This window comes from Gadus macrocephalus, chromosome 12 (assembly GCF_031168955.1).
Source record: "Gadus macrocephalus chromosome 12, ASM3116895v1".
NCBI classification, from domain to species: Eukaryota; Metazoa; Chordata; class Actinopteri; order Gadiformes; family Gadidae; genus Gadus; species Gadus macrocephalus.
Genome location: NC_082393.1, coordinates 23,152,573 through 23,164,456, shown reverse-complemented (window position 1 = coordinate 23,164,456; position 11,884 = coordinate 23,152,573). Strand labels below are relative to the sequence as shown.

Genomic DNA, 11,884 nt, shown 5'->3' with positions numbered 1-11,884 from the left:
ACCATCTTTTCTCTTCAAATATGTATGTGGATTAATAAAACATCAGGGCAATGTCCTGACTCCGGCGATGGCCACCACTGGATTGCTGTTTGGTTGGGTTGGATGATCGTGCGCCCCACACCATATCCGACTCCTCCCCGAGCGCAGTTCAGTGTAAAGATGGCGTCCATCATGGAGGGGCCGCTGAGTAAGTGGACTAACGTCATGAAAGGTTGGCAGTATCGTTGGTTTGTGTTGGATTACAATGCCGGCTTGCTGTCATACTACACGGTATGTACCTCTTCTTGTTTTCAAATCGTCGCATAGAATAGTATAACCTGTTTAAGTCTAAACAGATGATCAAACCTAAGTCTAATAAAGGGCCTAGTGTTGGTCAGGAGTTGGAAGTCTCAGCTGGCAGAAAGAGGCGGGGATAGATTGTGACGGATTCCACGTTTGACCAATTGTATCGGCGCCTGAGGACCAGCTGGCAAATCAGATTATGGTATTTTCAGTGCTTCCTCCTTTCATGATTCCCGAGTACAGCTAGCAAAGCTAGTAGCAAAGACCTCAGCCAGGATACCGCTTGACATTCCTACTCCTTGAATGGAATCTGGGGTTTGTAAATACCTTCACAGTGTCTTATCGTGCGTGGTTGTTTTAAGCCATTTGTTAGCAATGCATGTCCGCATTGGCCCATCCTGCAAGCAAGCAAGTAACCCATTCTCCCGAATCTGCTTAGAGAAGCAAGCTAGATGATGCTAACGTGACAGCGTTGACAGAGACTGTCAGCGCTGACTTGTTTGCTATTTAAAAAAGGGAGGGTTGACTGACAGTGTATACTATACATACAACTATGTATGAATCAGACTAATGCTTAATATCACAATTCGGACAGGGGACGAGGTAGCTGTGAATGAATATTGTCAGAGCAACTGGAAGCATGAGTGTGATTATCTCTTTGACATTAGCTGTATTCCCATCATGGGAGCCTAACCAATTCCCTTTACATTCTATTTTACATTCTTACGTTTTTTCTAGCCTTAGATCAACTATCCGCATTGTCATATGCGTGAGTTTTTATTTGGGAAAGAATAAAGGGGTGCACACCATCTCCAAATCAATGCAGGACAAACGGGTATTATTGCTTCGTTGCTTATACGTTCTAGTTTAACTTCAAAGTTGTTAGTGCCTTTTTTAAAGACCAGGTTTCATCAGGCATGTCTTGGACGGGTGCATACATACGTATTTGGATAATGACAACAAAATCTGATCCTAACCATAATATTAATTGATTTAATTTGAAACATTACTAGAGAAACGACTTAATGAACAAAACTTTACTCAGCAGTGAATACGACTAATCAAATGAAACCAAACACATTTCATCACATTATTATGGATTGATACTGACATTGTTTGTCTTTGATCCTCTGATTTTTCCCTGTTTGCAGTCTAAGGACAAGATGATGCGAGGCTCAAGAAGAGGCTGTGTTCGTCTCAGGGTAAGAAACACAGGATACACTACATGGAATGCTTCTGAGAGATTGGCCAGAGTGGTTGAGTAAATGTGACAGCCTTGACTGAGCTGATGACCTGATAACTGCTCTTGGGTGACAAAGTTATTTTGGCCTAACCCAATATGGACATATTTAACATCGTTCCAGGCGGTGAAATAATAATAATAAATGTAATTTATAACGCCCTTTACATCAACTTATTGACCTCAAAGTGCTACGATATACATTAAAATAAATACAACATAAGACTAACTAGATTAAAAAGAAAAATAACAGTGAAAAAAAGAATAATTAAAAATGGCAGTTTAGTCGATTTGCAGAGTCAAAGTAGGCTATTCCATGAGTAATTATGAGGCCAATGCATAACAACAATGCACTTGCTTCTTTGATATGATGCATTGCCAAGTAGAGCAGAATACTACAGTGATGGTAATCACTGGAGGAATCATGAGGGATGGGTATTGATTTGCGATGGCTACAGTTCTTGAAGGACGTCCAATTCAATTAATGCTTTCTTTGTGTGTGTGCAATGTTATCCACGACTGCTGGTTTTGGTGACACAATCTAAGTAACATATCTAGTTTAGCGGAAATTTGATGGAGAGTGAATAAGTTATGTTTAATTTATGTAATTTTTAAGAAGAAAAAATCATACAGTTTTCCTATAACTCATTAATATTACCATATACAGGTTTGGCCACTAGATGGTAGCAATTGATTCAGAATCAGTTGTTTTTAAAGCTATATCTTGTTTTTGTGTTGTCCCTGTACAATAAAATATAACCTCTTCAACCATTTCTGAAATGGTTAGACCTATTAAATGCATCATGGTTAAAAATAAAACGTATCAGTTTTTTGGTTTTCTTTTAATTAAAGGCAGCCAGCACATTAGACTGCTCTCCAGTGTGTTTGCTAAACAAACAGAGTTGTGTACCGAACCACATTGAAATTAACGGAAATGTAATGCTAGATTACATTTTACCAGACCTTGCCTAAATACAACTTTCAAAGATGTCATGCTTTTCTAATATCCTGGAGGTTTTGTTTTGAGTGTGGTAATAGTAAGTCTGATAATTTTATGTTATCATTGCATAAAGTCACATTGTCATTGTGTGCTATGATTATCCATTGACAAGTGGGTGTATGGTTTATGGCTGGAAGCTCTCCCTTGACTTTTGCTCCTGGAAAAACACCCAGTCATTGCTCACTAATTTGCAATGTCTTTATTTATTTTTTGTCTGCCTTAAGTCTCCATTTGAAAATTACCAGTTGGTTTCTACCGGACATTATCAATGTTCTGCTGTTTTAAAATGTCAGTTAGACTAGAGCAGCTTGGTTTGGTAAGTTATTGTGGTTGTCTTCAACACCTAGTTGTCCACTCGAAAATGTTGCGAAATATCAGTCTCATGGCAGAACATAACCTGTTCCTGCAAACCTTTCTGTCTCTACCTTCAAAATGAATAGGTTGTTTTTTGTATGAGTGATGGGAGTTTTGATAAAAATGTAAAGAGTTGTTTTGTTTTACTTCATGCTCTTAATGATTTATTTATAATTAGAAAAGGCAATGCAATGCTAGCAAAAAAATCATACAATGAGGCCACCTTATTGATTCCTGAAGCTTCATTCACTGTTGGCAAAAGTAACATACACACTGCTATATTTGGGCTGAATCTGCATGGCAATCACATCACTGCTACAAGATAACACACTTATTTCTAATGCTCGTATTACTACACTTCAGAGCGAGGGACACATTTGGATTAATACAGGTTGACTTGGCAGGCCCGAAGCAGACACGCCCCATCTCTGTTGCTAGGTAGCAATGCCAAACCAGTTACTCAGCCTACCAGCAAGTGTGCTGTGGTTATTTTCCTGCTGTTGAGAGAGGGGGGGGGGGGGGAGATAGGGAGAGCAATATTGAGTTTGCTAAGAGACACAAAAGGGATTTGCAGACAGAGATGGTGGTCGAGTGAGGACAGGGTGGAGAGGGGAAACGGATTCAAGCATGTGACGTGTCCCTCTGTCTGACTCTGCTCCTTCCCCCCCCCCCCCCGCCTCACTCTGCCTTTATCTCTCCCCCTCCCTCGCTCTGCCTCTTTCCTGCGCTGATTATCCTAGGGCGCTGTAATCGGCATTGATGACGAGGACGACAGCACATTCACCATCACCGTGGACCAGAAGACTTTCCATTTCCAAGGTGAGTTTTGGCTCTTCTCTTCCATTCAGCGGTGCAAAATGGTTCCCGTTCCTTCCTCTGCTTGCATGGCCAGTGACCCTTCCTCTCACTGCCAATGCTGTACAGTACATCCATCACTACTGATCGAATGCGTTCTCTCGCTCGCTCGCTCGCTCTTTCTCTCTTCTCCCTCCCTCTCTCTCTCTCTCTCTCTCTTCCCCCCCCCCACCCTCACCCCCCTCCATGCTGAGGAGTACTGCTGTTGTGTCTGGAGACACATCCGCGCGGGCACACGCAAAGCCACACACTCTCAGCCCCACGCACGCACCCACACACACGCGCACCGTGTCAATGTGGGCATGGTCGTCATCTGAGCTGATTTTAGCTTCTCCGTCACCGGCGTCTCCCTCTGTTTACGGGAACTTTAGCGGCATGCGGTAGCGCTCCGCGCGTTACAACGGAGCCGTGACATTTGTTTTTTTCTGCCGGGAGGAGTGGGGAGATTTTTCTGGAATACCGTCCGGCGAGGCTTCTTGTCCTGGCTCGCGGAGGAGGAGGAGGCAGAAGAGGGTCCGCTTGCGTTTCTCGCGTCGGGTTTTTTCCTCTGGGGATGTGAATGGAATACTGCTGAGCTGGATGCCGTGTTATCTCCTGTGGTGGTCACTGCGGCCCATGCTGTCTGATCATTGCTGAGCCTCCGCTCGTGTAGCAACCGTCTGCCGTCCTCCGACCGTGTGTCCGTCTGACCGTCCCTCCGTCCCCTGACCACCTCCCAAACCGCCTCCCCTCCTCGTCTCCCCCGCCCTCCCTCCTTGTCTCCCCCGCCCTCCCTCGGTTCCTCTGACAGGGAGTTGGCCAGGCCAGCCCGCCACGGACTCCCTTCTCCCGCTGCACACCAGGTCTTAAACTAACTCCTCCACCCATCTCTCTCGCATCCCTGCATCAGTGTCCATTTACTCCATCGCCTCCACCACCTACTCACCTCCCACCCTCCCGCCCTCCCGCCCACCCACCCACCGGCCCGGCCATCTCCACCATCCCTCTCTCACTCCCAGCCTCCCTCAGCACCACCACCTCCACCAGCACCACCACCATCTCTGGTCACCAGATCCAGTCTGTGTGGGCCCCCCGCCCCTCTCACTACTTCCTCCATGCCCTCTCCCATGTCTGTGTTCCGAAGCTGTATGCTGTGGTTCTACAAACGAAAGGGTAAGGAGGCGTCGCATGCTCAGGGTGCATGCTACTCCTGGGCGGTTGCCCTGACGATGAAGGAGGACAGGGCAGGAAAGGGGGAGCGCCATTGGCCAACCCCACTGGCCGGGATAGTAGTCTGAAGTTGGAACAATCTGCGTTGTGTTGCTGCTGGCTGGACCCTGAGCTGCACAGAGACCGGCTCCTTACCGCTCTGTCTCTATTTAGAGGAGCATCCATTATTCATTAGTCTCCCCTCTTCAGAGCTGCCTGAGAGGCTTTTAAACCCTCCTCTTCCTCTGTAGTCTTCCCCTCTCCTCCTGCACTCAGCCCTCTCTAATCCTCTGCATCCTCTGATCTCTTCTCCCGGAGAAGAGATCTACCATCTCCTGTGCACCCCACCCATCTCTTGTTGAAAGACAAGCACACACCCATGAAAAAGTATTCATTTTCGGAACCATTTACCAAGCAGCTTCAATGGGTCAATGGGTGTGTACATGATTCTTACAGGGAGACTCACATCCTGGGCAGTAACGCCAAAGGAAACCGAGTTTAGCCCTCTCACCTCTGACGAGGTCAATAGAATAATAACATCTGACCATGCCACCACCTGCCCCCTTGACGCTATCCTCTCCTCCAGGATGTCTCGAGCGAGATCCTGCCATTTCTCACCTCAATTATCAACTCCTCCCTCACTTCAGGCATTGTTCCAGCGTCTTTCAAGACTGCCAGAATAAAGCCTCTCCTCAAAAAAACAACTCTTAATACCACCGACATCCAGAACTACAGACCGGTATCTCTTCTTTCATTCCTGTCTAAAACACTGGAACGTGCCGTTGCTAACCAACTGTCCTCCTATCTCTCATCTAACAACCACCTTGACCCTCACCAGTCAGGTTTCAAGAAGGCACACTCCAGCGAGACGGCTCTCCTCACTGTGACTGAGTCCCTCCGTGCTGCCAGAGCCTCGTCCCTCTCATCGGTTCTCATTCTCTCATTCATCGCTGAATCTGCTCTTTACTGGTTCACATCCTACCTGACGAACCGCAGCTATCAAGTGACATGGAATGGCTCCTTGTCCAAACCTTGCACGCTTGAAACTGGTGTCCCTCAAGGCTCTGTACTGGGGCCTCTTCTGTTCTCCCTCTATACCAGATCTCTGGGCTCGGTAATTGCATCACACGGCTTTTCCTATCACTGCTATGCTGACGACACTCAGCTATTTCTCTCTTTCCCCTCATCTGATAAAGCCCTGATTGCAACACGCATATCTGAATGTCTGGCGGACGTCAGCACCTGGACAACTGCCCATCACCTGAGGCTTAACCTCAACAAAACCGAGCTCCTCCTAATCCCAGGGAAAGATTGCCCACACATGGATTTACTGGTCACCGTCGAGAACATCACTGTATTTCCCTCTCCAACTGCCAGAAACCTCGGTGTGGTATTGGACAATCAGTTATCCTGCACCGCAAACATCAATGCGGTGGCCCGATCCTGCAGATTTGCACTTTAGAACATCCGCAGAATCCGGCCCTTCCTCACAAGGGAAGCAGCTCAGCTTCTAGTCCAATCACTGGTCATCTCCCGCCTCGACTGCTGCAACTCACTCCTTTCTGGACTTCCTGCCTCTGCGATTAGATTAAACCTTTGCAGCGCATCCAGAATGCGGCAGCGCGCCTCGTGTTCAACCTACCGAAGTTCTCCCATGTGACCCCCCCCTCTTCTGGGACCTCCACTGGCTCCCTGTAGTAGCTCGCATCAAATTTAAGACGATGGTACTGGCATACAAGGCAGTCGATTGAACTTCCCCTGCCTACCTCCAAGCATTGCTAAAGCCACACACCCCAGCTCGATCCCTCCGCTCAACTACCTCAGCTGGACGTCTGGTACCGCCATCGCTAAGAGCTAGCAAAGGCCGTTCAGCAAAGTCACAACTTTTCTCGGTTTTGGGACCTCAGTGGTGGAATGAGCTCCCTGCCGCTCTCGGGACCGCAGAGTCGCTCACTATCTTCCGAAAAAGACTTGAGACTCTCCTGTTCAGAGTCCACCTCAACACTGCATAGCCACCCTCCTCCTTCTGGCCACCATTGTACACTGTATTGTATTGTATTGTATTATAGTACTTAACTGTGTAGCAACTGCAGTAGCTGCTATCATGGCTGTAACACGGGGAATTGGTTAGCCTAGCGACTGTTGTACTTGCACTTGCTTCTATGAACATCCTTTCTGTACCGACAGCGATATATTGATGCACTTCTCATGGCAAAATGTACTTATTGTAAGTCGCTTTGGATAAAAGCGTCTGCTAAATGCCCTAAATGTAAATGTCACACGGAGCATTGAGACTAGTGCCGAATCACTGCCAGAGACCGCACTGCGAGTGAGTGACAGGAGGCGGGGCTATGTTCGCGCTGTAGCGCTGTGTGTCTGTTAACTCGCTGTCCGAGAGAAGAGAAGATATATCTATTTTGTGTGATTTTGCGGAAGAAAATGGTGGTTCTGCAGTTTTTAGAAACTCTTAAATAAATAGACTTTATATGAACAAACCCTAAAAAATGCACTTGCCCTTTCGGGCAACCAGAAATCATCTCAACTTGCCCAAATATTATTTTTAGTTGCCCCGGGCAAGCGGGCAACCGTTAGTGTCAAACCCTGTATGACCTTGTCAACTGAAGGACTGATCTGAAACATGTGACACCTCATGTGACTAGCGGTTGGACAGCTCTGCTTACAAACAAGCTCTCTATATGTCTTATATCATAAATGGAAAGAGCAACCGCTGGTGGCTGGGATCCATCAAATCTCAAAGTGCTACAGAGAAGTAAAAAAAAATTAAATGTATGAGAATGAATGCTATTGAAATAATTAGAATTAATGGTTAAAAGGAGAACCTATACAATTATTTAACTTAAAAATACGGTTTTAAGGTACGTTTAATAATATTATGATTATGTGTTTGAACTACGCCACCCACCACCACCACCATCGACCCCTCCTCCGCCTGTGTGTGCAGGTCCATCCTGACGGTGCCCTGGATGGAGCTGGGCGGCGAGTGCAGCGTCGTCTGCTCCAAGTCGGGCTACAGCGCCAACATCGTGTTCCACACAAAGCCCTTCTACTGCGGCAAGAAGCACCGCATCACGGCGGACATGCAGAGTCTTAAGACTATGAACAAGTGAAGGAGAGTTGAACGGCGTGATGTACGCCAAGTGGGCATCTGGGGTGAGTTCTGTTCTGAAGTGAAGTAGCTTCCACTTCAGCTTTATGTTGGGCACTTTCTATACATGCACTATGTACTTTTTGCACTGCAGCCATCAATTTTGTTCAAATTAGATGTCCTCCCCTTCTCCGCAGGCCAAATTCATTTAGCGAGGGCAAAATCCTTTTTTCTTAGGCACTGCAGTGTCCAGTGTTTCACTGGCTGCAGTTACAGTTACCAATATGTTTAAACCCAAAAGTGGTGACTGCAGTGAAAAAGTTACTAATGCAGTTTAATGTTTTTCTGCGCAGCATACTGGCTATGTGAAGGATAAGCCATGCGCCATGATGTACACTAACAATGTTAAATTGTTTTTGTGTTGCAGGAGAACGCTTTGTTCATAGACAACAAGAAGATGGACATTATCAAGAAGAAGGTGCGCAAGCTCGAAGACCAGTTGGACTACGAATCTCGAAGGTGACTCTTTTTGTTGAGTCTTTTTAAAATGTCTGTTTGACCACACCATAGCCAGTTTTAACATGCATTTGTTATCTATTTAAAATCAAAAGAATACTTAAAACAATCTCGTGAAGCTATTTCCTTGTTGTTGCGGTTGGCAAGGTGTTGCTTTCGTCATAGCCCAGTCTCGAGGTATGATGTTATGCGTTTCATGGAGAGAGTGTGCCTCGTCCCTCCTCATGCACACACACCCACACAATCCAAATCCCTCCCCCCCCCCACAGTGGCTACCTGCTTGTGCTCCGCACGCCGCATTAGATCAGTGTGCGTGTCTTGTGTATAGCAGGACTCCAGTGGTTGTTCATAGAGTCAGATAGATGATGTTATTTTTATTTATTTTTTGCCTAGTGGTGAGCAGCAGCTTTGAGGACCAGTTGACCAGTCTAAATGGATCGGCCCCCCAAGTTTTGGGCCAGGCCAATGGGCCCCAGGAGACAGGTAGAGGATACAGACTTCACCGGCAGTCTCTTTTTGTTGTTGTTGTTGTTGTTGTTGTTGTTGTTGTTGTTGTTGTTTTTGTACTGGACAATTGCTTGATTTTGTGTCTGAACCAGTGGCCTGTACTACGAACATCGATTAGTTGGTTAGGGAGGTATGTTGCGCTCAAAGCCTGGGTTAGCTGGGACACGAAAGTCAATCTCTTTTGGCGTCGCTGTAACATGTTGACTTATGCTCTCAACCAAACCTGTTCAGGAGCAGGTTTTCAGCTTATGCCGTTCACATCGCTGGAAATTATGGGCAAAACATTTTGGCGACGTCGTAAAGTTTGTATGAACGACACCTCATGACACTCTTATGGTTCTACTTCCATTCGGCATCTCGGGCCAAATTTTGACAGAGTTGCCCAGTTGGTGACGTATGGTTTACTACATGTTGGAACACAAACGTTTTACTCAATATAAAATAATCAACCATCATATCACTTTACTATTGATTAACGTTGTAACCGTCTGTTGGCATCGACTTAGCTCAGTTGTAAACGTTGTCTACTGGTAAACCAGCTCTAGATAAGGGGAAGTGTTGCCTTCCATAGCGTGGCAATACTGTATTTGCTTCTCATAAATAAATGCAAAAGGATAGTAGGTGATGGGCATCAAGCAAATAGAGGCATGCAAACTTGAAACTGAACACGCGGGGGCGTCATCACTGGCGAGCCGTCTCGTTATCACCAGCAGAGTGAACGCGCCTTTATACTAATCCACTACGCCACGGCCGCTACCTCTCAGCGGTTGAAAACGTATGCAATACATTTCTTACATAGGGTGTATTTAACTAGAATTTAGATGTTGGCCTTTAGATATCTACAAGTAAGGGATTATTATATAAGGGAAATAAAAATGGATAAAGCCACCGAACAACATGGAGTAATTAAGGTACTGACTGATGCATATACAGGGGGAAAGAGTAGGGGGATCTCAGCACTATACCAAGGTCTGCTGAAGAGCAGGGGAATCTGTACTATGTATGTAAAAGAAAAGTGGGAAAGAGGGCTTGGGATCGAGATAACAGAGAAAGAATGGTACAACGTGTTTAGGATACAGCACTCGACAACTGCTGGCTTCATCAGTGTCTCTTTTCGTCCATCTTTCTTATGGGCCTCTTTCACACCAAAAAGAACCAAGAGCCAGTTCCGGGCTGGTGCTATGGCCAGTTCAAAACCGGTTCCAGCCTTATCCCTGTTATGAACCAGTTGGTTTCACACCGGCCAGAGCCAGCCATGGAGCCGGCGAGAGCAACGTCATGACGTCACTGCAAACGTCTGCATACGTCTCCGCTTTTCCAGCAACCCTCGCGCCTTACAATAAACTTTTATTAATTAGTGTCTTGTTTTTTAGGATTTCCTGCTGCTTAGTTGTTCTGTTTTAGCTGTGCTGCTTTGTACGGTTTTAGTTGTTCTGTTTTAGCTGTGCTGTTTTGTTTTGGTTTTGTTATGGTTCTGCTTTGCTATTTAGTAGAGATGCACCGAAATGAAAATTTGTGGCCGAAACCGAAACCGAAAAATAATTAATCGCTTGGCCGAATACCGAAACCGAAACCGAAAATGACGGTTCCGTTTAAAGTTGTCAAAACACTATTTTTAAATATTGCTTAAATCTACTGCTTACAATAAATGTTTAGACATGTTTTTCAAGGAAAAATGTTTATTTGAAATCTTCAAATGTTGGAGAACTGATATCAGTTTCATTAATGCCCTTCAATTCATTCTGTTTTTTTTTATATATACACATATATATATATATATATATATAAATATATATATATATATATACATATATATATATACACATACATACATACATACATGCATGCATGCATACATACATACATACATACATACGTATATATATACAGAGTCCCCCCCGAGCGACCGGCGCAGTCCCCCCACGTCCCAGCGCTCTATTCAAGGTAACCTAACAGCTCCAAAAGGTGTCTTTAACGGGGGGGGGGGGGGTTTAACACGCGCATCACAGGCAGAGGCTAAGTTCTTTGTATTTTAACGACGTCGACTCATTACGTCGGTGACTGTGAGCGGGAATAACCAATGACTCCCTACTATTAACTACCGCATGTAGACGTGTGCACGGACGCAGGCCCGCACCAGGCCTGATCTAATAACGCGTCGGGCTGATCCGATTTGCTGTTGGCCTGAACTCAGCACTGCAGTGTAAGCAAAAGGTCTGGAGGTCCCGCGGAAACACACCGCGGCGGCTGCTCCCTCTGCTGACAGGTTGAGCCAGCGCTCATTCACTAGCTTACGAACGTTAGATTAAACATTCCCGCGGTTCATGGCGAGGTAAACAAAACAACTCACAACCTATAAAAAGCTAGAGGGGGTGGCGTAATTGTTACATTTGACTATTTTGAGATCGTATAGGTGGCCTGTGCTCCTTGCTTGTGTAATCAGACAAGATTGTATAATTTTGCGTCACCACCACTTTCGGCCTCCGATTCGGCCACTCATTTGGCTTTCGGCCGAAAGCCGAATGTGTCTTCTTTTGCGTTTTCGGCCAAATTTTTTCGGTTGCCGAATTTTCGGTGCACCTCTACTATTTAGTTTGGATTGCTTTAGTTCAGTTTGTTTTTGTGTTATTTCCCCTTTTTCGGTTTCATTGTCGGACCATTGGGTTGCTGGGTTAAATGCCCCTCGTATTCCTCCAGAAGCCCTGCCTCAGCCCTTCGGCCTGGACTCGGACGAGCTGACTGAGGCGGTCGAGAGCGACCCTAACCTCTTCGTGGCGCTCTATGACTTTGAGGCCAGAAACGATGACGAGCTCAGCTTCACCAAAGGTAACTGCCG

The 11,884-nt window shown here is 45.9% G+C and overlaps 1 protein-coding gene across 17 annotated transcripts in view; it reads left to right on the top strand.

The window, feature by feature from the left end:
* The first annotated feature begins 9 nt into the window (after positions 1–9).
* Positions 10–11,884, top strand: part of LOC132469750 (tyrosine-protein kinase ABL2-like) — a 93,430-nt gene continuing 81,555 nt past the window's right edge. For 5 of the 17 annotated variants that reach the window (XM_060067788.1, XM_060067792.1, XM_060067797.1 and 2 more), the window contains exons 1-2: positions 8,595–9,024; positions 11,746–11,874. In XM_060067788.1, coding sequence (XP_059923771.1) covers positions 8,904–9,024; positions 11,746–11,874 — 250 coding nt within the window. In that variant the 5' untranslated portion in view covers positions 8,595–8,903. Of the gene's footprint in view, positions 271–493; positions 598–1,433; positions 1,485–3,616; positions 3,696–7,881; positions 8,091–8,452; positions 8,545–8,592; positions 9,025–11,745; positions 11,875–11,884 lie in introns of those variants that run through there. The other 12 variants (XM_060067791.1, XM_060067783.1, XM_060067782.1 and 9 more) reach the window with 9 other exon arrangements.